We start from the raw sequence: 24924 nt of genomic DNA, 5'->3' as shown, positions 1-24924 counted from the left end.
CTTTCCACGTGCGATGGACACAGGTAAATATCAGACCGCAGTTTCTTGTCTAAGTGAAATGGATTTTAGTTGCTCCCCTCATGTGCCTGCAGGCTGCCATTATCTGTGATAGTGGCTCGTGCCTGTTGTAGCCCCCACACAGAGGAGATGCTGGGCTTCTCTCCCAGATGCCTAATAGTAGGTTTATCACTGCCATTTTCCCCCACATGCTGAGGACCACTTTTATTTGACATGCAAAGCCTTGGCTTTTCAAACTTGTTTCTGCTCTGGCCTTGAGCATAATAATCAGATAAGAATTACAACAGATTTTTGCAGAACTTGACTTTTAATCATATCAACCCCCCATAAAGAATTCACCCTCCCTTCAAGTGCTTCTTTGTATAAATAAATATTCCCAGCAGTTTACTCTTTTATCAGGCAAATGTTCCTCATTTAAGGAAATGGAGAAAGAGGCTGAAAGTGAGGGTACATGAATGTGTAAGAGACTTTTGGGTCTGAGCTATTCACCTGAGTTTTCTTGTACAAACAGTGGTGGAAAATTCACACCTCCAGAGGGAGATCATCTTGTCCAAAGGGAGTTGCTTGAGATGGGTTTTAAGGGGATTGAAAATGCTCTGAATTTTGTCAGTCAAAATCTAAGAGGGTTGTAGCAGGACTAGACACAACTTGAGGTGTCTTTCTTACCTTTCACATGTGTTGCAGTCCCACTAAGGAGGATTCTGCACATGCAGCTGTTCTGAAAAAGAGAAATGGATTTAATTTGAAATTGCATAAAGCAATGAAGACATAGATGCCCCTTCCCCTTTATTTCTCCCATCAGAGATTTTTGCAGTGGAGTAGGAAATAGGCAAGGAGTAGGAAAGAGTAGGAAATATTACCAAGTGAATTAGTTCACTTGGTAATAGGGGGCAAATGACCCTCCCTAATGGAAGATTGAATGGGAAGCTGTAGATGGAAAGTACAGAGCGTTTTCTCTCTTTTGGATAGAAACCAGGTAAATGGTGAAACCCCCATGTGCTTCTGGCCTTCAGTAGCCAGGCAGTCTCTGCTGCAATCAGCTGGTCCCTTCATTCCAGAAACATTGCACATATTAAATTTTTCCCTCTTCAGTTTTTCATTTTTCAGGACTGAATGTAATTCTGGGAGCATAACAGATAAGAAGCAAAATCTGAGCAGTTTTCACAGTCTTGCTTAATTGCTTTTCCTAGATAGACCTTGGGATAGAGATGAGTAGGATCTCTGAGTTTCCCTGAAACCCAATCTGTGAGGGGCAGAACTGCAGCAAATAGAAATGAAAATGTATGAAGAACAGCAGATTCTTATTAGCCACAGTGTGCCTAAAAATACAGCACTTAAAGTGTGACTGTGTTGTTATCAGGCAAGTTATAATTATCGAATAATCACTTACCAGCTCCAAGTTCCATCCACTGAAGAGTGTTATTTAAATCAGCACTATGTCACCTCTGTGGCTGTTATCAGAACACAGGCAGAATATAAAAGCAAATATTCTGTAAGTTTCCAAGTACAAAGCACCCTAGAAAAGCGTGGTTTACTTTTTCTGTGTTTGCATCCTTATGAAAAGCGGGTGGCAGTAAATGAGGACTGCCTTGGGAATGGGGGGCTGGAGCAGGAAGAGGCTGCAATGCAGGGGCAGCCCACTGGTCACAGCCACTGGGAGCTCAGTGAACTCAGGGACTGTGCATAAAATGTTGGTTCCTAGGAATTATTCCAGAGAGAAATTCTGGAATTTCCAATGTAGGCACGTTTGAATTCATAAGAATTTCACTGCAGTAGATGTAGTGTCACATCCCATCAGTATTCTGGGTTACTAGAATATGACTCAAGGGTTTTGGGTTGGTTTGGGGGGTTTTTGTTTGCTTTCAGATTTGGGGTTTTTTATTACTAAATCAAACTGTAAAACTAGAAGACTACATGATAGACACTAAGAAAATGTGTATCTCTATTCCTGTGACACAGATGGAAAGATATAGATAATATGAAAAATTTACAACATATCCATTAGACTGGGAAAAAATAGTGTGTACTGCTTTCTCAATGTTCATGTACTGATGAAAGGTGTCGCATCTGTTTGAGCAGTTTCTAATGCAAGCAGTATTGAAAATTCAGGTTGTAAATATTACCATACAGCAAATAAGAAGTCATAAAGGTTAAAAACTGACAATTGAGAGTGCTTTTTTATGGAATTCTAAAAAGCCCTGACAGGATTAAAATATAATGCCTTATGAACAGAACTTCTTACTACTTCTGTTTACAGCCATTGTAGGATTATTTCTGCTAAAAGAAAATACATCTAATTTGACAATTGTATTTACCGAAAAAAAACATAACCACCCTATTACTTCAAAGCAGAAATTGTCTTTCTGTCAATCCACTGGAGCATTTTCCTTTAAATCAAAAAAGGAAGAAGAAGAAGACTGTTCAGGAGGAGAGTTTTGAGGAATGCCATACATTCTCTTGTGCTGTTTTGGGTCCCATATTCCTTCCTGTTATAATGTTATCAGTCCTCTGGAGATAGATCTTTTTTTAACACTAACATGAGGGTGCTGAGAGTTTTTATTCCATTACAAAAATCGTAGTGTGTGCTACTCTATGAAGAGGTTGTAAAATAACTTACATTTTAGTAAAAAAGTCTTTGCTATTACTTCAAATTGTAAAATTGCTAAGCCAGATGAATTCATTTCTTTTCCAGATGACACGAAGCCACATCCCTGGATATCTAAAGTGTGCTCCTGTAAGGTGTGTTAGAGAAACCTGTTTACCTAAAGGAAGATTCACAGTGACAGCCAAGAAACAGGACATATGTGGCATGGACATGAAATGGTTTCTTGTATTTATTATGGTATACTTTTAACAATTCATTTTCAGAAGAAATACCTTCTATAAGATTTACTGGCTTCAATTCGCACTTCCTTCACTAATAGATTTCCATGTATTTGGCTACATCTAGATAGTTTCAACATAGAAAATATCAGCTCTTCATTTTTAGATGTTATTCATTTATTTAGGCAGTGATCCCAAATCTTACAACTTTGATTGACCATTAAACAGTTGCATCAATTTTAGTATTGTTTTACATACATCAAATTTAAACATCTCTTTCTTCTTGCTTCTGACTTTTATTACCAATAGCATTTTAGCACTGAGCAAAACCAAATGCATCTCAAATAGTTAGAAAATTTGCTTGTATTTAAAGGAGAAATGCACATTTTGAATGAAACGTGGAATATTTAGAAATAACTAAAATACAAAGAACGTTCTGTGCCCAGGAGAGGATGGGAAATAGATAACAAATCTGGTCATGCCTAGGATGTAAATTTTTCTGTTAATATAAACACTGCCATCACCATCATCTGTAGAAATGTAGTACCAATATGAAGTTGAAGAAGCCCATTGGAGTCCTGTTTTGAAATGATACACTTCATTGAACATCTATTTGTGCTCACTGGGAAAAGCAGCTATACTTTTTTTTTTTTCTTCTTAAAAAAATATATCATTATGTTTGTAGAATATGTGCAGCTGATTAGATTCATTTATCACCTCACGTTCTGGGGGATTTAGGCTGTTTGACAAATAATGGCCATTCAGAGCAGCAAGTTCACTTTCTGTGTTCACAGTAGTTGGAGAGTTAATGGAGTCAGAAGGGACTTGAGGATGTGACTTTCTGGATCTGTACCTTATGGTGGAAATCCTGGTCTGATGTTACCCTTTCTAGTTGTCACTTTAGCCAGAAGTTGCCTTAGCTATGAGAGTGGAAATTTCTTCCATGTGGAATATTCTCTGGTAATGAATCTCTTTATTCCTTGTGTGCAAAGGTCACAGCTGTGGAAGTGATAAAACCAGGCTTCTGTTGCCAAACTGTGGCCTCACTTTGGTTCAACATGATAAAGACATGAAACCATCTTCCTTCTGTTTCCTTCTGAGTTGACAAGAATTCGTCATTAAAATTGGCTGCAATCCAGGGAAGATAAAGATATTTAACACTGTTTTTCTCATACAGTAAATACCATGTAGAAAAATGGCAACTTTTAACAGAAAAGTCATTGGTTTTCACACATTTGGTGTTCTTCAGAAAAAAATTTCCCTATTCTTAGAAGGCATTTTCCTCTGTAAAATGTATCTTTTGTTCATATGAGGTTGTATTTGAATTATGGTGACTAAACAGAATGTCTAGTGCTATGGTTTCATTCTTCCACGTTTTGTGATGGATGTGTGGGATAATATCATTGATGTGGTGATGCTTGTACAACATAACTGAGAGCAGAACGTGTCTTCAGCTGACATTTCTCCTCCTCTTAACTTGTATGCCTAAATCAGAGTTGCAAACATCTAGAAGGAAAAAATTAAATTGTAAATATATCTACAGGAACTTATAGCCCTACAAGAACTTTTCAGGCAGTAAAACAAATGACAAAGGATGGGCCTGGCTCTCTGCTCCACATCTGTGTAAACAGCCACATCCAGTTTGTTGCAGCAGATCTTCCATTGGCATTGAAAAGTCCCTTCACAACAAGAATCACTGCTCTGCAGCAGCATCTGCTCACTTGGGCCAGCTCTGCTCTTAGTGCCAAGGCAACAAATCTTTTTAAAACTCTTTTCAGTAGATAGTTTAAAAACGTCCGTGTTCAAAGAGGTCTCATAGCTCAAGGAATTGGCATTGTCCATAACACCCAGGACTGCTGTAGTAGCAATTACATTTGTGCAACACAATATTTGATTGCTTGTCTTTAATTCTGCAAAGCAGTGCACATCAGCAGCCTGCCAATAAAGCCAGCCCTCTGGAATGGCTTGTAGGGAGGTGATTGGTGTTTGGCACATGCTTATGCGTGCTTTGTGCTAATTACAATTGCACTGTGAGTAAGGTAAGGCAGGAACTTTTTTTATTAGGTACATTTATTTCCCAGTAAAGCAAATATATTTCCCAAGTCTTCTGGATGTCTTTCAAATAACCAACTTTATAATATGTGCTCACGCTGAACTCTCACTTAGACAAATCTTTTTGCATCAAAGTGACAATTTCAGAGCTGAATACAAAACCAAATATAAACCTGCTACAATAGTTTCTAAGCTGCACTGAAGCAATATTTCTATACTCGTGTGGTCTGATGTACCGCTGCATTCATGCTTATGGAGATTGATTTTATAATGAGGTTGCAAGGTAATTAGGAATATATTTTTCTATTGTGTTAAGCTGAAGGAATCCTGCCAAAAGGAGTAATATGCTAATACTTTAGAGTAGTTGCATAAATTTTAGAAATGGGGTAAAAAATTCATTAATACCTAAACTGCTTAAGGAGTGTGGGTTTTGGGTTGGGTTGGGTTTTTTCCATCCAGAAGTCACGGGGTCCAATGGCCTGTATGGCTCAAGCTCTGGTTTCACAGGGGAATTTGTCCCTGCTCCAGCCACATCCTTCTCCATCTCCTCCTTTGCACTAGTGCTTGTGTGACCAGGCTGTGGTAAGACAAGCACTGGCCTCAGTGCAAAGAGCAGAGGAGGAACAGGCAATCCAGGGTGGAAATGTGGGACAGTCCGCATGCACATCAGTATGAAACTGGAGGTTTAGGGTGCTGTGGGCAGGGGTCTTTCTGGAACATGGATTTTCAGCTTTCAAATTCTACAGGGATTTTTTTTCATTATGTGAGTAATTCATTGTATTATTAAAAAAAAAAAAATCAAATGGCACTTACTGGTTTACTATTAGCTCAAGCCAAAACTCATTGTCATCTCTTTTATTTGAGGGATTTCGAGTTTTCCAAATAATTCATACTTGCTAAATGGTCACTGACTTAGATAGCTCCCTAAAATTTTAACAGTTAATTTATGGTACCAAATCCAAATATTATATTTTTAAACCTCTTGTGCTATTTACATATTTTAAATTTGATCATTGTAATAAACTACTTTCATTTACGGGTTGTATTTTGCTGAGGAATGCCCTTCCCCAATCCAATGAAAGATGTTCTGAGTAAATTGGCATGAGACTTGAAATACATATATGAGATTCTGTGTTCCTTTAAAATAAAGACACACTTTAACAAAACCACTGTGCAGCAGGGCTACAAAACAACACCAGCAATCTAGCAAGGGAAAGGATTTTGCAAGTCTGACTGAGCTGAAGTGCTGAAAATTCAGAAAAGAATGGGACAGGTTCAATCAGCAGCACTGCCTCTCTCTCCAGGATTTTACTCCTTTGGGCAGAGCGTGTTCTCTGAAGGCTGAGTGGGGCAGCAAACTCCAGCACAGCTCCAAAGTCCTTGTGCCAGTGCTGATGCACATTCCTGATCGGGACCCGGGAAGTCCAAGTCCTGCTTCTCGTGATGGATATTTCTGCTGGACTTTGCAGGCCATTCTTCTTGCCTGAGAAAGGGATGCAGGGGAATTTCAAGGACCAGTCTTCCCCTTTTTCCTTCCTCATGGGGTACTCAGTCTGTGCTGCCTGGCAAAGCTCTTAGCATTGTTAGCATTTGCATTACCCTTTGAATTCATGGATCCCCAAAGTGAAAATTCATCACTCTTGTTTTTGAAGAAGTAATTGTGAAACTGGATGCAACATAAAATTCACACAGTAACCCAAGATTGTCTCACTGGGGTCCATGGGAAGTTTTTCTCCTGAATGACAGCTGCTGGAAGGTCTCAGGTGTGTCCAGGAGCTGTGCACGTCACATCAAGAATCCATTCCGTGTCTTCTGAGGAATCTGAGTGTCCTGGACATGGTGTGGTGGGTAAGTAAAGTTGAACCAAGGTTTTAAGGTGAAACAGTGAGAGCTGCTAAACAATACTGGAAATTAGGAAACTTAGCAAACATCTGCAGAGTTTTTAAGAGCGAAGTGTGCACTTGACAAAAATTCTTCCACAGTACAAATTTAATTACACTTTTCCTTTCATGTAGTTCTTTCTAGAAGACTTAACTTGAAAATACAACGTTTTGCAAACTGAATTTACATTCTGTCTTGCAAATACAGCAATAAAAACTGTTTTTCTTCCTCTGCAATACTCTTTATAAGGCAGTTGTATAGCATCACCAGAGTAAGTAGTGTATGTTATTTCATTAAGTCCACTACTCTCCCTGATTTTACAGCAACTGTTTTTTTTTTTTTTTCTGATTTTTTTTCCTTTTTGTGTGTGTGTGTTTTGTTTGGTTTTGTTGTTTTTGTGTGGTTGTTTTTTTTTTTAGCATCTTAGCGTAATACTCATTAGAAAAATATTAACAATAGCCAACACTAATAAAATAGTAATATTTTCCTCATTTATTGTCAATTTTTATTTAAATAATGAGTAATCTTTTTGATAATAAGGACCTGGGGAATTTGTACCCTAAATCATTATGAATTTTCCATTAAAAAAACTCAGGTTCCTAAGAGATTCCGTTTCAGAACTTTATTTTCTATAATCACCCTGAGCTACAGACTTACAGCTCTGCCCAGGAAATGTAACATACATATTTTTGTTGTTTGTTTTGGTTTATAGTCTTCCTGCCATGTAGATGGCAGCAGCACTCAAGCCTTGAAATTCACTCCCGCTTTTTCTGGAGTTTATTTAAAAGCCATGTTAAAGAATATTATTGCCGAGAATGACCTGAAAGCATGATTACTTTAAAGATAGATATCAGTTTAGTAAAGTGTACCTCTAAAGAAGCTTTTAATGTCATAATACAAGTGTTTAAAAGACAATCAGTCAAATCTGTCTGTATTGATACAGTTGCACTTTTTGGTTTTTTTTTATATTTTAATCTTTTTTTTTTCTCTTCCAAAAATTATATTGCTGGTGTTCTTTTTATTGCACTAGTTTGCGACACACACAGGATGTTTCCAAAAGTTCAGAATTGTAAAGATTTGCAAAGACAGCCCCCCTGTGTAATTCCTTGCAGAATGAGAAGCAGCCAGCAGGTGCTTGGGCAGGAGGGTGTTGACTCGGGGCATCCTTCTCGACGATACAAAGGGGAAGGACAGAGAAAGGTAGTGTAGAATTTTGTACTATGGACTCTACTAATAACAATGCTTTATAGAAAAGGTCATGAATTATCCTGGAAAAAAAACACTTTGAAGGTGTAAATATCTTTACCTTGGCATAGTGTGGAATTGTCTGCACTGACATTTACTTTGGCTAAGAAGTTGAGAAAGATTTTGAAAGGGAAACCACAAAACTGAGACCCAGAATCAAAGCTGTTCAGCAGCCTTAGTCTCTGCAGCATCAGCTGAAACCTCAGGGAGACTTCGTGGGATCATCTCCAGGCCCTCAGAGATAAAAGCAGGTGTTACATGTGTAACTGTGCACGGAGGGAAAAACTAGCACAGAAAAGCATAATGATGGTTGTGCCTTGAACTAGAAAATACTGTTTGAGCACTAACTCCCTCAATGCTTTTAAGCAGTAGCAGCTGAAGTAAGAGGGAGATTAAATATCTGATGGACAGCATTTCTCATTGCGTAGGATCCTGTCTGAGGATGCATTTGGTAGAGGTTTAATCTACACTGAGTAAGGAATCAGCTAAGGGGACAGGGAAAGTGGGCAGACTGTAGAACTTAAACCCTCCTCATCCAACTGCCACAGGTGCAGATTTGGACAGCTCTCCATTCCTCTGTTCCTCCTATTCCTATAAATTCCCTATTCCTCTGTTTTAGCCCTCTGCAGAAGCTGGGAGAGAAACAGGAACCAATATTTCTCTGATACCCTTGCTATGTGGTGTGAAGCAGAAACCCTTGGCCCAGTGTATCATCCAGTCACTAGTCAGGCAGATGATCTGAAGAGAACCGATTCCACACTGGAGGGTTTATCACAGCTCCAAGCTGCATTCAGTGCATGGTCTGTGACCAAACAGGCTCCTAATGCCTGTTGGGGCTATGACCGAAACCACGTTACAGATGTCATGACACTTGTCCTGGAGTGACGATGTTCCTTCTTCTTAACTGCTGCTTCAGGTTAAGGACTTCCAAAGGGAAAGTATGGCTTCTTGGCTGAGAGAATTTGTAGCAGTGAAAGCAGATTCAACAGTGATGAGAAAAGGACAGCAACAGGGTTTGTGTTGTGTCCAAGCACTGGGATAGACAGCCTTTGTCTCTCCTACATGTTGTTGAGTATGACATTGGTAATGGGAAGAGCACTTCCCTTCTTAAATGCCTTCCAGATTAAGGCATGCCAAGCACAAACATATTTTATCTGCTTATAGGGTATGTTTTGGAGATTTGATGGGTTTTTACTTCTCACTTCCATTTAATAGCAGCCATTAAATCAGTCTTAGATTCCATTCCAGTGAGCAAATATTTGTCAGAAAGATGTTTCAAGGTCTCCCAAATCCACCTTTTTTTTTTTCCTGGCTTATTCAAAATTGTGCCACTGCTTAATATCTTTGCACCTTTACTCCATCTCATTGGTAATACACTCAGTGTAATTATGGAAGAGTTCTGTGCCTTGCAACCAAACATGCATTTAAATTTAGAATTTGTGTTAGTGCTGATTATTCATGACCTATAAAGAAAATAGATTTCAAAAGCTCTTGGAAACTTAAAATAACTATCTCTATGTTAGCATTTTGTCTGGGAAATGGAAATACTTGCAAGGCCCTTTGTCACAGAAGTTTTGTAAGGATATATAAAGGGCTGTGTAGATGGTCATGGCATTCTCTAAGTAAAATACCCAACCAAAATTGCATAATAAAAATATTGGTAGATTTTTATTATCCATGCCCAAACTTTTCAGGCTGAAGCAGCAAAATCACCTGAGTAATGTGATACAGAACTCTGAGAACTTTCAAACACAGCTCCCCTCAGAGATACTTTTGCAGAAGCACCTTGGGCTACAGCTGCTCCTTAGGAACTTCAGATTTGCAGCAATAACATTTCAAGCTTTTAAAGAAGGTGATGAACAATATTAATGGATTGGATACTGAGAAGATATCAGAGAAGACATCACAAGTGAAGACTCATTCCAGGCACTCTTCCTTATATTTGTTGCTTTAGTTATACGAAGTGACAGCCCAATGAATCACTGGGTGGTCTTTTGGTCTGACAATTTGGGTATTGTCCAAGCAATTAACAGGCAGTCAGCCAGTTGCAGTGGCTACTGATTAAATTACAGAGGTTCTTCGGTGGTTTCCATAAAGAAGTCTCTGGGAAGAGTTAGATGGATCTACCATCTATCATATGACAAGCACGTGTCTTACTATGCATACATGTTCATTCCGATAAATACTTAAGAATATTATGTCACTCGAGAAAAGTTGATATTTGAAAGACATTCCATGCTTTTGGTTTCTCCTGTACTAACTCTGTGCATGAGGAGAATTGATGATATTGCTGGGGTAAACCTTTGGCTTTATATGTTTTTTTGTAGGAGATTTTAGAAATCTCTTTCCTCGTATCTTAAGCCACATCTCTGACTGCATGAATACTTCACAGATTTCACTCTAGATTTTTCATTGGAAAATAACTTCCTCTATTTAAGTCCTTTAAGCAGATATTACTGGTATTAACATTTTGCATAGCCTATGGAGCACATAACACCCCCTATTACTCCACTTTTTTCAATGCCTGAATCTATAGATGCTCATCTCTGTTTCTGCTGTTTGGCTGTTCGTTTTTTTGTCTCCTGTGTGGGGAAAATCTATCACACTTTTTCAAGAATTTTAAGTTTTTTCTTCCTCTTATGATAACCAGTGGTTAAACTTCCTCAGGGAGAGAACAAGATAAAAGCAATAATAGGGGAAAATAAGAAGGAATAAACTCTATTAGCTAGAGTAAATATACCAGCATGGCCAAATTATTATCACACTGACCTCTAAGCTGCACTCTGGTCTTTTATGTTAATTCTGAACAGTGCTCTGAAGGTATAGATGTAAAAGTCAATATGTTAGGACTGGGAATTTCTGGGAATTTCTGTGGGATACATATATTCATAGCTACAATCCTGCAGGTGTTGGTTACAGTACCCCCTGCACTGAGCTCAGATGGGGTATTTTTGAGTGGGATATGGCCCTATAAAAAGAATCTCAGCAACATTAAGTTTTCTTAAGTGTTTAGCCTTTTTCTGTGGGGAAATTTTTCTGGATTAGCCAGGAAAGTGCCCTTGCTGGTGAGAAGAAAGGGGATGAGGTAGCTCTGTACATTTTAATGTTTTTACAGCTTTTGTACTAAGACACTGGGAGTAGGAGGGAAACTTGCACGCCTTCCTTACAGACACAGCTCCCTTCCACACAGAGGTTTTGCCAAGGTTTTAACAAATTCAGTCTCCACAGTAGATTACTGCTATTTATTTGCCCAGAGTTCAGTTGCAGACCACATCCTCCAGCAGGTTTTACTCAGCCAAAGCTGCTTCCAAAAGGGCTCAGGGGCATCAGTCGGTCAGCAGCAATCAGTGGGTTAATACAGCCTGGCTTCTACCTCTCTCAGATGTTGAGGAGAAGATAATGAGGCAGGGATAGAGACTGCAGGTTAATGAGATATCCCAACTGGAAGACAGAAATCTGAGAGGAGAGACTTAGGAAGCAGAAGAGGAAGGGGAAATGTGAGGGTCTTTATATTTAGGTGTTAGTCAGTTGAGAGAATTGCTGGGGCAGGATTATTTTCCACTAGTATAAAGACCATTTGATCTGTTAGAGCACAGCTGAAATTACTCATCTACCTGGCAAAAGCCTCTGCCTTTTGCACTCCTGCTAAAATCAATACTGAACTACATTCAAAACTCTGTTATGCTAAAAAGAAGTGTCCCCCCCTCCCCAAAACCCAGTCAAAGCACCAAATTCCAAAGGCACCCATCTTAGGATAAACACTGGAATTTCTCTACCAAATTCTAAGCGGTGCTTGGATAAGCATTGTTAGAAACATCTGTCATGCATTTAAATAAAATCTATTAATAAAATGAATGAGTGGAACTTAGACAAGTATAGAGAGGTAATACAGTGAAACAAATGGCCCCACTACAGTAAGCTGTTGTACTGTGCTGTTTGGAATATCATCATGAAAGCAGCTTACCTTTCAGCTGAGTCTTTTCAATAATCCTGGGCTGTAAATGATGCACCCATGTAAATAACTCTGACAGTTGCACTTTGACCATATAATATGAAAAATAGCTATTTCTCTGTAATCACATTGTCAAAAAATTCCTCCTTCTTATCAATATGCGACCCCCTGCTACAGACAAGCAGAATGCAGAGCAATCTCCACAGTCTGCAGTGCTCAAGATACTATTCTTACTGCTATTATCAGCAGTGACGATTATCTCTAAATGCTCAACAGTAAATCCAAAGGAATAAATGGAAACATTTTTCCTAAGTGGGGTGTAACAATACCTGACATTTATATAGCACCTTTCATCTGTAAGAATCCCAAAGTACTTTAGAAAGTCTGCTGGGATCACTTCACCCACCGCTGAAATGTAGCTATCTCTACAGTGAAATTCAACTTCTATTCCACGCCAGTGCCATTGCACAGCAGTGTTTTTGAAAAAAGTGACAACTAAGTGAAATGCATTGAACTGTTCTTGTGAAAGCTATCGTAGGGTCCTCTGTGACAGCCCATGGGAAAAGCTTTGCAGTGGCATCTAGAACAAAAAAACAGCAGACACTTTGTCCTCCTCTGCCCTCGGACACTTCCCAGCAAGCACACTTCTATTCTCTTCCTGTTCTCAGAACTATCAGTTGAACTACTACCAATGAATGAAATTCTACTAATGAAATCATGGTAGTAAACCTGGGTGTCTCGAGTTATCCTGAGAAACCAGTAATAATGAAAATAAAATGCTTAACATTTTATAGGAAAAAAAATGAGCTTAACCAACCTACAACTCTACATCTCTGACAGCCTTGGTCTATTGAGCCCAACAATGAGTACTAATCTGTGTTTTCTTACGAGTTTTTGGGGTTTTTTTTTTTGGTCTTAGTACTAGATCTGTGTATTTAAATGAGCAGGTATGACTGCGCCCTCAATGTAAGGTTTGCTGTAGAAACAGATCTATACTGGTGGAATAGAGTAAGGTAACCTTCTCAGGTATAGGAAGTTACATATACTGATACAATAATGGAACAATCTCCGTGCAAAGGGTATGCACAGAATGATGGAGTGTGTGTTAAGCATAGCATTTGTGCATTCCTGGATGTGCTAAAAGTCAGTATAAAAGTGGATTGGATCCTCTTCAAGGGAAATGCATACTATGCAATATGAGTAATCTTGAAAGTGCTCTACCAATATTAATCAAATCATGGAGCTGAAAATACATGTTCTTGCTGGAGTTTCCTGTTACATTTTCATCTCACAGAAGTATGGGAGCAAGCCCAGCCAGGAGACGTGAACCCTGCTGAATTTTGGAGAGCTTAGCTATTGCTGCTGATACAGATCTGATCTCTCCAACTCAGGTTTATGTCTGTAATATGTCACTTTAAAAAAATCAAGATCCCATATGTGTCTATTCCACTGCAGTGTTACTATTTTATCTTATATGTCACCTCCTCTGTAGTCTAGGCTCTTCTTTGGCAGAATGTGAGTTTGTTTTCTTTTCAACCTGGGGAAACATTGGACATAAGTCACCACTGAACTACACAATGTGTGGGGAAATTAGCTAAGTAGACAGAACCACTTTACTGCTGAGAATATAGTGATCTCTGCTCTTCCACAGCTACGGAAGAGAAAGAGAATCACAAGTGTTTCAGAAGTTACTGATTCTTTTTAAACTAAGCAGTTAGATTTCTTTCTTATTATATTTCTTTAATCATACCAATTCATATAAGTCATTATTATATTAAGAGCATAAATGTAATTTTTCTTCTCCTTAGAAGCTTCATTGTACTTTTGAAATAGGGTTAAATTGCAGAGTGAAGTCTAAAGAAACAGCAGTAACTGTGAATGTACCGTGAGATATTCTGAGTGGCATCTTAAGAATGCAGGGTGTGAGTAGACCATCAGAGTTCATCTTGAACATAAATCCCAAAAATTCTGCTCCCAGAGAAACAAAATTATATTTGCTTATGATAAATGTTTGGTTTCTGAAACTTATATGTGAGGGTATAAAATAAAGATGCTAAATTAAAATATTTACTAGGTTTTTAAAGGGCATTAAAATTTAAAGTTATAAATTTATATGGAAAACATCACACTTATTTGCTGGGACCCCACTGAAATAGCCTTACTGATTCTAAAGTATTTTGAGTCAAGTCTTGTGTGTTTGTATAGTGTGTATATGTGTAAGTATTTATTTATATCCACTACTGCAAATTCCATATTGAGTCCTATTTTAAAAGTGAATGTGAAGATTGCAGTTATATTAGGAAATGCCAGCTGGAGGAGTGCAGAAAGGATGGTTGTGGCAATGCTTAATTCTTCCCACTGCATGAGTGGTTTGCACACCAATCTTTATTTGTATTAGCCCATGTCCATTCATAATCAATAATACTGCCTCATCAAACTCTTCTATACTTTTATATACACAAATGTTTAGCCCCTCTTAGAGGTATTTTAAAGATAAATGTGTCTAATTTTGGTCCTGACAATCAGACCACAGCAACACAATTGATAGATTTGGCTTCACATTTGTAATGTTAACCCATTCCGAGGCAGGTCTTAGCAAACAAGCCAACATAGAAAAATAGGAGGATCTTACCCCTTATTTTCCCTGTCTTCAAAGGCTTGATCTTTTAGGCTAAAATTTATATTGATGCTTTTTTATATTTAATTATTATTTGACAACTACAGTAAAAGCCGTATCCTCCTTAAATTTTCTGAGGTTTTTTTCTTTTAGTTGACAGACAGTTGCTAATCACATGTATAATACCCTGAGCAAATTTCAGGCCATATGGGGATAGGATGGCTTCCTGCATATTTTACCCCCTTCCACCCTTATTTTTTCCAGTTTATATGAGACATTGCTTGTGTTTGTGGATGAATGCTGTGATGTGTATTGTCTGGGATAAAAAGAGAGATCATGTGAATGTTAAGCCTTTAAACGTAGATGGTGAAGTTTAACTGAGGCTTTCAAATTCACACATACAAAGACAACATTTACTGTTCTCTCTGCTTGCTTTGAAGTTCTTTGCAAAGAATCTGCTGAGCACACACAGTAAAATATTCTTTATACCAATCCTTTTGCATTTGCCTGGCAGACAGGTTAGGGCAGGTTGTCCCCTGAATGCTGGGCTGGGCTGGGCTGTGCTGGCAACATCTCTGCTTGTGAGCACAGGGGTGTCAGAGTCTTTAGACAGTATGAAATAATGTCATGTCATGAGGGCTCCAGGGAGGTTGTTTTGAGAAGAATCATGCCCTCCTGGGGCTGGATTCTGAATTTTAAAGCTTTGGCATACGGGTTGTAATCTCTGAGTTGCCTTAGCAGAAAGCAAATTCCATGACTTCCTCTGCAAGGTCTGTTTGACTTTGCTGGAGGAAGAACGCGTGTTCAAAGCTGGCCCAGCAATCATCATCCATCACGCTGTCAGTCACACTCAGATACCAAGGTACCCTCAACAAACCTTTTGTATCATAACCTCTAGGTTGGTTATTAGTGGTTCCCACAAAGTTCCAGTAGTCATAGGACATTTTGTGAACTTTACGGGATTTATATTAACTCATAGCAATCTTTGCAAGGTTGCCAGAAGGCGTAAAGAAACTAATGATTAACTAGATTCTTTTAAGTAATTTAGAAATATTGATGATTGCTAGTTCAAGTTGCTGCTACCAGCAGTGTATTACTTGCAGTGCTTGACTACTGATAAGAAGGAAGTCTTCTACTCTCAACAGAATTTTACTTTTCCTTATTTCATACTTCTCAGTGTGCAAAATACTGTTGTTGTTATACCCCTGTCAAAATTAATTTTCAGCAGCTTCTGAAATATTTAAATCCTGCCAAAGACTGTCATCAACTCTATAGTCCTGAATCTAAAGCAGATGCAGTATTCTCTTAAAAATTATTGTAAAAAAATACCATAATTATCACTAGTAATGAAAAAGTATTTTACTTCATGTCTGGGACCGTATGAACTAATTTCAGAAGCAGTTAATATGACCTCAGAACGTGTATGTAGGTTACCTTAAACTGTCGTTTAAGTCTTATTTTGGCATATGAAGGAAGATTGAAAAACATTTAGATTTTGCTCAAACACTGTCTTGTGTATAGTTCAGGAAAATGCACATATCTGATAAGGACAGTACCACGTGCACCTGTTCCCAGAGAAGGCTGTTTACTTAGGGCCTGAAGCAAGGGTCAGTTTTGAAGAAAACTTGACAAGGACAATTTCTTACTCACCTTTAGTAGCTGACAAAGAACAATAATAATAATGATGGGTGGTTGCATTCCAAGCATTTCACTCACCTGAAACACCACAGAGTAATTTATGTGTGTTTGTTTTTCGCTTTCTCCATAGTATTACAACAGCTAGCTGGGATTTCCAAAAAAGCCCAAGAAACAAAGCATTCAGCTCTCAGAAAGAGTTATGGAGCTGCCTGAATTATGTTCATTCATCCCCAGCAGTGTTGGGTTTTTTTGAGGCCCTGTCCTTAGGGGTGGTAGCACCACACTCCTGACTATTCTTGGTCACTCCTCTCTGTGCAATCTTGTCACATGTGTGGGGCACTTTATGGAACTATACACGGATGCCTTTTTTCTTCTTACCTAAACAGCTCTGCCAATCCTCTAGATTAATCTTGCTCTTTAATTCATCCCACTCCTCCTCTTTTCCCGAGATCTAAACCCTCATCTCCCTCTGCCATTTGTTGCATTCATGCAGCTGTGCATGTCTGAGAGATATGCAAGGTTCTTTCCCCTCTGCTCGGTGAGGTGCCAACACAGAAGTAACTGCTCCCTTGAAACCTCATCTCTAGCCAGAACGTGATTTTCCTCTGATATCTAGCCCTGATCTGCACATGGTATTGGGAACAAACACTTCATCCTTCCCCATTCACTCTTTCTTTTAGTTATGAGCTACAAATACAAGAGGTTTGTGTTTCCTGGTCAGCTTTTTTGTGGGTATTCAAAATATCTAACAAATAAAAGAGACATTTATTTAGCTCTACAAAATCTATTCATAAGTGTTTTGGGTTGAAATAAAGTATTTTGTACTTACTTGTAGAGCTCTCTAATCAGGACCACGCACTAATCCCAAACACTGAAGTAACATCATTGCAAGATCTGGCATTACTGCATTTTGCTCCCATATCTTCTACAGGAAACAGTTCTGTATCATAAGTTTAGACCTTTATCCCTTAGTTGAACAAACAGCCCTGGAGGACAGTTGTCTGCTTTTGTGAAGGAACAAAGATTGTCTGAGCTCCCTACTCATCTCTTGTCCCATTCAAGCAGTAAGGTGCAGGATTTTAATATGCTTCCCCATGCTTTTCAGAATGTGTTTTTGTGGTTTCCCACATCACATTCTAAAATCATGGATTGAACCTTTTTGTTTGGGAAGCTTGTTTGTCCATCTGGCTCACTCTCTGTTTTTGAGCTGTGGATCAGTTTTTCCATGATGCCTCTAGAAAGACGGAGGTATCAGTTGAGCAAACCAGAGCAGGCAGTTTCCTGTAATCATCTATGCCATCATCTGTGCTGGATCATGGCAGCAGCTGATCAATAGAGGAGTATTTAAATATGTTAGAGCCTGAATCTGATATTCTACATGTTTAACTGCATAAACAGATCAATGGGATGGGATTGATCTCCATTGATATTTGGCAGTTTTCAAATACAATTAAACCACATTTGGAGTACTGAAAGCACTTGAAATAAACAACTAGGCACTATTTATAATTTAAAGAGCTACTCAAAAAATTTAATAGATCAAGTGGTTGTTTCAACAATGCCAGTGTCAAGGGAAAATTTGAAATCCATATGCTGTATATAAATAGCAAACTGAAATTGATGGCAAACTGAAATTCAATGTGTTCTTTAGCACATATTACTATATACAAATATTTCAGTATTTATGAGATAAGGATATGCAATTAAATTGTCATTAACAGATATAGATGAATGATTATGCCTGAGCAGAATCTTGGATTGGAGTTATTGGACATGCTGTTGATAAAATTGCAACCTTATCCTCCTCACATCCATGAAACAGTGGAATGCAGGAGTTACCCAGCTGGTTTTTGGTTTCACTGATCCCTCTTGGCTCTATTCTCACTGTGTCTGACAGAGTTCCAACAATTCCCTGTGTTCCCTGCATGCTGACACCTGGCATCTCTATTGTTCCTCGTGAGAGCCTGCCACTAGCACGTGTTTAGGCTGCCATCAAAACCTATTTGCTCCACTAGTGACAATCTAAGAATGTCCTTGGGTTGCCGTTGAGGGCAATGTCATTGTCACCACAAAGGCACATCCCTTAGCCAGGGGCTGCTCACAGTGTTTGACCCACTGATGTGCTGAATAAATGTCATGAAAAGAAGCGGTGCCCACAAGTTTCCTCCCTGCCCAGTTCAACAGAGCCCCACAAAAGCTGACCAGAAGAATGGTCATTTTGGGAAATGAGATTTATTTGCCATTCTGGTTTCTCTCTGGGCAGTTTCACGCAGTGACGCAGATGCAGTTGTAATTACACCTGCTGCAGGAGCTGAGGAGCTAGTCCAGAACTTACAAGGTGATTTCGAGGTTTATTTTCTAGAGAATTCTTTGCAAAGAAAGGCTTATGGTTTAAATCAATTTGAAATACATAAAGGAAATATGGATCTGTAAGACTACTTTCAGCTATAAACTCAGAGCACTGCTGTAAACCCCAGGTTCTGTAAAGACATAGACTTGATTCATTACAAGGACACTGAATGTCAGCTCAGCAGTACATTTACCAGACAACTTCAGTGTGGGCATGGGAAATGTAATTTTGCACTTTTACTGACAACATATGAAGCACAGCTGAACAGTATCTATGTGTTTTCCTTTCCCAGACATTTTGAAAATAATCCCCTATGTTTATTCTAAGGTTTGTGTCCTGAAAAGTTGGGAAAGTAACTTCCACATGTACTGTTTGCTTAATCCAATGCCAGTGTAAAATCAAGGCTTTACTTGTGATATGGACTGCAAAGAGAAAAATAGAGCAAGTTCCTTTTGTGCTGGAAGAAGGACTGCTTAAGCAGCACAGAGACAGTAGATCTTCCCAGGGTGTGGTTATCAGAGGGGCACTGCAATCCTTGGCTCTTCAGACATTCCCAAACCCCTCCCAGATTCTGGAGGGCTCAGAACATGCATATGAGTGTGTCCCCTTCTGCTGAAAGTACACACATCTCATTCCCAAGGGAACTGCTTTTTCTGTTGATGACAGCAGCAGTGCTTTTTCTGTGAAAGGTTGTTACAGGGTGAGATTCAGAGGATATGTTCAGTATTAAACTCTGAATTGTTCCAATGCTACCAAACTGTGTTGCACAGAGCAGCACAGTGAAAACTGTACAACAGAAATTCTTTGGCATTTTACCTGCAGAGACATGGTGATGACTTATAGTACACCCTGAACAATATTTCTTCTCTGTGCTTTATCTGGACCAATAAATGCTTATGCTTTTGGATGCAGGAAGAGCTGTTTGTTCTCCTCAGCTGACAACCTATTAAAAAGAAAATAAAGTAAACATATCAGAATTAGTCCCCTAAAGCTTCCATCAAGCCTTCTGCCATGAGCGCTTTGCTGCTGTTTTTGGTTTTTGTTTTTTTATTTTTCCACTGCCAGCTCTTGGCATTCAGGGGCAATCTATCTTTGGGAGGGAATCACTTTCCTTCCCCAGGATGTATGATCCAGGAACTGAAAATAGAGGCTATCCAGAACTCTATCAGAGGGCTGCATAACAAATTAGTAGCCAAAGTTGTTGAAGAAATCTTCATCAGGTGGCAAGCAGTACAGTACCCTTACAGTGAAAAAACACAAAACCTTACAGTGAGCAGTTATGAGATCATTAATAAAAAGGTATTTCCTTACCCCTTGCAGTAGTGATCAGTTTAAATACTGAACCTGTAGCAGTTTCCAGGGGATAACTGAGGAAATACCTGAATTTTGATTATATTTCCTAAAAATAACTTGAGCTTTCTTGTTCATCATCAGAATGTAAAGAAAGAAGCATCAACAGCACAAAAATATCCACAAGGTGCTGCATCATGTGACTTTTTTTTTTTTAAGAGCTGGGCTTTAGGACCTACTGAAAATGCAAACTTCAACAGCTTTCAGCCAAGCCCTTGTTTTCAGCTGATCATTACCAGTTCTGACCTTTTAAATCTGCTGCTGCTAAGGGAGAATCTGGTCTTTACAGAAAAGCTGTTCTGTATTCCATTCATAGACAATGGAGAACTTAACTATATTTACTGGTATTTAACATATGGAGCATATTTGCCTGGAAGGTAGATGAAATCTCCTGCATTTAAGATCAAATCAATTTGAATTTAAGGTCACATTTGCAGAAGCCAATGTTCCGTAAAATCAAAGAAGAGCTTAATTCAACTATTCTTTCTCTGTCAGTCAACAGTGTAGTTTCACACCGTGGAGTTCTGGAGCCTTCCTCCCTCAAGGAATCCTTGCACACACCAACATTCAGACAGGAAGCATCGGCATGGCTTGGGTCTTACTCACCTGAGTGGAGCTGGGAGTGTTCACACCCCAGACAATCAGGAACTGCATTCTGCAAACTTCACATCCTTCCTTCTCACCCCCACAAATAGTCCTGCTCATATTGCCAAGACTCCTCACACAAGTATCTTCCCTGTTTAAAGGGAGGCTCTCAGGACCAAACCACTTTCCTTCAGATGAGATGCATCCAATTTGGAACCTCTAATTCCTGTGCTTCCAGGACTAAACAGAGAAAATAGGTTGATGTGATTTCAAGGTGAAAGTGTGTGTGTCTTCATTCATAAGCAAGTGCTGCTACTTCAAGGGAGAGGAGATTTGCAGGAATCAATGATCTGCAATATCTTTTTGCTTAAGGTGTAATTGCCATCTAACAGCACTGAGGGACTTTGCTGCTGCTCAGGTCTGGGAAACACAAACCCAAAATACAACTTTCTGGTTGGGAGATTTCTAATCTTGGAACATTGTCTTTGCATGCTACTAACCCGGTGTGCCTTTTCCCCTGGAAGTTTAAACAGCAGAGGAGAGAATAGGAGCTGCTGTTGGTTTCTCCTTCCACTTTGCCTGAGAAAGTGTGATACAGCAGGTCTGAAAATGACATTTATGGTGTTAATACTAATATTTTTATCTTTATTTTTAAATTAAAATATCGTTGACTTAGCCTTGAAGAAATAATGAAAAGACAAAGTACTGTGGAAAAAAAAAAAAAAAGGTTGTATTAATCACTCCCTCGTGGTCTAAAAGAAGAAAGATTAAACTTTTTATCATAATGGAAACAAAACCAGAGAAATACTGCAGAAAAGCAGGGAAAATTCAGAAATTTTTATTTAATGGATTTTTAAGTGTCCATCGGGGATGGCCAGCTGAAATATGTCTAGCATATGCTGTTTAGTTGTTGAGGATTTTTTACTAGATAAAATAACTTTTTATTTAAGGAAAATCTTGTTTGTACATACTTTGATGAGATGTCTTGATAAGCATTTCTGAAAACCAATGTCTTCATGTAATACTTGGAGAAAATAAGCAAGGAAAGGGGGAGGGATATATTTTTTCTGTATGATATGTCACATATTTGTAAACATTTTCAAGCCAAGCTTTCTTCATCTTTGGGTGTGCAATATCTTTCACAAAAATAAGAATTCCACTTTTATCCACGATAGCCCTTCCTAAGCTGGCATTCATAAGAAATCTTCTCTGATATTCCTGAATTGACAATCCACTCTTCCCTTGTCCCTGGCTGCTGGGATTTCAATCTGTGCTTCCACACAGATTTACAGGACAGATTCACCTCTGATGTAAACATGCTCAGTTCCAGTGAAGTCAGACGAGTTGCTTCCTCTTGCACCAAGGCTTCATTTGATCCGAGATGTTCAGATCACTAAACCATCCCTTGTGGCCTGGAAACTCTCCAGATGAAAGATTACTTTCTCATTGTGAATGCCAATAGTCTTTGGAAGCTGAACAAGCAGTCAGTGCATGCAAGGGCTTCATGAAGTGCTTCCCAGGTGAAGAGGGACAGCCTACTGCATTCTGGAAGTGTCTTTCACCTCTCAAATGAAGAAAGGAAGTCTGAGGGAATGAAAGATTAGAGTATTTTTGTGAGTGCTACATCAAAACAGAAGGAGTTTGGCCCTTTAGAGACGAGGGGGATATCCCCACTGTAACTCATTTCCCTACAACACTCACCTTTGAATCAACAGAGCTTGTAACCCTCTGACACACAGATCGACCTGAGGGGGAAGAAAGAAAGAAGGATATAATTGTGCCAATTAATCTGGAAAGGCATCTGAGAGAACAATGTCTTTAAAGAAAGCCTGATAATGATCTGGACTAGACTAGAGTAAATCTAGAGCAATGTCACTGAAATCAAAATATCATCATGAACTTGCTGGTTATAACCTGGATCAGAATTTGGCATGGAACTGGTTACTCATCCTGGACTAACCCCTCTCAAAGGAGAATAACAATGGTGTAATTAGTATCAATTATTACATAAAATAGCAAATAATTTCTATTGCATAATTAGAGAAGCCAGTGAACTTACAGTGTTGTTTCACTACTTTTGCATTTTTCTACAAAACCCACAATGTATTTTGAGAAAGGATTTTGTGTTGCACCTGTCAGGAGGGGAACCAGAACTGATAATGTGTACAGGTCTGATTAACAGGTTTATTCCAAGACCTGCTGTAGTCTGCAGAGGAGTCAGGACATCAGAAAGCAAAGTAATAGGATCTCCAAAGCAGAAAGAAAACTATGAGCCATCTCTAGTTCTGATGTATTTTACATTAAAATATCAACAAGTCTGGGAAAGAAGAAAAATGCAGAGCAGAAGTTTTTACTCCTTCCTGAGAAATGGGGGCTTTTGTGAGTCCTAGGGAGCTCTACAGGCAGAAGTCAGAGCAGCTCTCATACCCTGCTCCCTTTGTCCAAACCTCCTGTCCTAGTGATGCAGAAGCAAAGCCAAGCTGTTTGCTCAACCTCCTATGAGAGGGGCTGCAAGCCAAGGACAGATGTGCAGAATCCACTGCTTGCTTGTACCTATCCACCAAGGAATGTGAAGAGGTGCTTCTCATCCTCTAGTCCCTCTTCCTGATGCAGGATTTACTGGACTTATTGGAAGACACACTGACAGTAAAGCCACCGTTAACACATAGTTTAAATAATCCCTGATTAACTGGTGAAATTATAATTTTAGGAAGTATTGAGTGAATTGGAAAGAGTGGAGTCCCATTGAAACATAATATTGATTTGATGCCTTTTAATTTGTTAGAGACTGTAACTAGCTATTCTGTTCACCTATTTACTCTTCCCAAGTTATTTATTTTTGACCAGAAATAGGTCTGGATGAGAGCTGTTAATACAGACATGCCAGGTACTGCCCAGACCTGAATGGGGGAATGAGTGGTTGGAGGTAAACCTAAGGCAGATCAGGTCAAGGCTCTTTTAGTTCCATATTTTCCAAGCCTCTCCATTTCCTAACTTGCACATTACAGTTTCTTGGAATAGCCTCCACATAAGGATAATTGTTAATTTAAATGTAAAATGTAATGTAATGTGAAATGTAAATCAGAACACAATGTCTTAGCCTTAGCCCCAAGCCACTCTGGCAGTATTGATAGCCATTGATGGAAATGTTGGAAAGAAAAGGCAGAGCAACCAACATTTTTAATTCCACCTCTTATTTTGAAATGATAGTAAGCTTTTCAATCAGAGATCATGCTATTTGCTGCAAAAGGAAAGGTTTTGGAATCCATGCTTTTTGGCTGCCTTTAGCATGACCACTTGCATGGGTTCTCTTGCTTTGTGGGTAAGGGTTTTAACACAAAGTGCTATAATCAAAATTTCCCCCTCTCTGCATTGGGGATTAGTCCCCTCTGCCCAAATTAGAGCCTCCTGGAATGGGACAAGTCTTTTAGACTCCATGGCTGCTGCCATTGTTTCTCTGACATCGCCAGACACAATGAGACATTAGGTCTGGATTTTAATCCGCCTCTTTTCTTAGGAAAATGCAGTTGGGAGATTTAAGGTCTGGTCCTGTAAATTCTGTTTCTCATGAGCAATCTCACTGCAGATTAAGGACTAATCATAGAAGGATTTGCAGGATTGGGCCCTTTGATTTCTCTTCACGTTAAGGCTCTTCTTTATCTGGATCATCCCGTTGATTATCCTTCTCCATCTTTTGCATATGGCTTTAGCAATAATTAGAAGGAAATAAGATTTTCTGACTTTAACTTAATCAGTAACATGTGTACTTTGAAAAGTTACATTTTTACATGACAAAGAATGCATCATCCAAAAGCAAATATCTCCAAGGTATTTGGACTTGCTTCTAATTGACAGCCTGGATGTTATCACAACTGTGTGGCTGCTCTTTGTTCTGACTCACAGACACTGTGAATGTTTGATAAATGTTGCCTTTTTAATTCTTGATAACATTATGAAAATGTTAAGAAATGTTACAGCAGATAACCTTTCTAGACCAAACAGCCACATTAACCATGTGAAGTTAATAACTGACTACAGGACATTTACTTAATTTAGCTTTAAAAAAAGTTTTGCTCACACTACTCAAACTTTCCCTTCATTTTTATCTCTTTTTCTCCAAGGCCACAGATAAGATTTTCCTCTTACTTACTTGCAGGTCAGCTTTCCATGACACTCAGGTCTGCCTACAACCAAAACCAAATATTTATGGGTATGTGGGTATGAAACACCATAATGATAAATGTATGATAATTCACCAGAATGAAAGATTTCAAGACAACAGTGTTTGCTGTCTGAGCTGGACATTTACTTAGTCTGTGTAGACAGGAGCAGGTACTTTGATATAAATCAGATGAAGTGTTTTTGAATGAATAAGTCTATACTCTGAAGTATGACTTCAGGGATCAGGACATA

General features: G+C 38.8%; 1 protein-coding gene and 1 long non-coding RNA gene across 3 annotated transcripts in view; one reads left to right on the top strand and one right to left on the bottom strand.

The window, feature by feature from the left end:
- The window catches only part of WDR72 (WD repeat domain 72), a 101558-nt gene extending 98674 nt beyond the window's left edge, over positions 1-2884 (top strand). For both annotated transcript variants that reach the window (XM_027883069.1, XM_027883068.1), the window contains exon 20: positions 2711-2884. In XM_027883069.1, the coding sequence (XP_027738870.1) occupies positions 2711-2766 (56 nt within the window). In that variant the 3' untranslated portion in view covers positions 2767-2884. The remainder of the gene's footprint in view (positions 1-2710) is intronic.
- LOC114057161 lies at positions 382-20599 on the bottom strand. Its single transcript, XR_003571140.1, has 4 exons — positions 20533-20599; positions 19393-19511; positions 1409-1469; positions 382-736 (listed from the first exon to the last, which is right to left on the bottom strand). It is a non-coding gene; the product is annotated as an uncharacterized LOC114057161 (long non-coding RNA).
- Between the last annotated feature and the right edge of the window lie 4325 nt (positions 20600-24924).

This window comes from Empidonax traillii, unplaced genomic scaffold (assembly GCF_003031625.1).
Source record: "Empidonax traillii isolate 1590-97213 ecotype Southwest subspecies unplaced genomic scaffold, ASM303162v1 scaffold117:size1203958, whole genome shotgun sequence".
NCBI lineage: Eukaryota > Metazoa > Chordata > Aves > Passeriformes > Tyrannidae > Empidonax > Empidonax traillii.
Note: the sequence above shows the minus strand (reverse complement) of the source record. Positions and strands in the feature narration are given on the sequence as shown.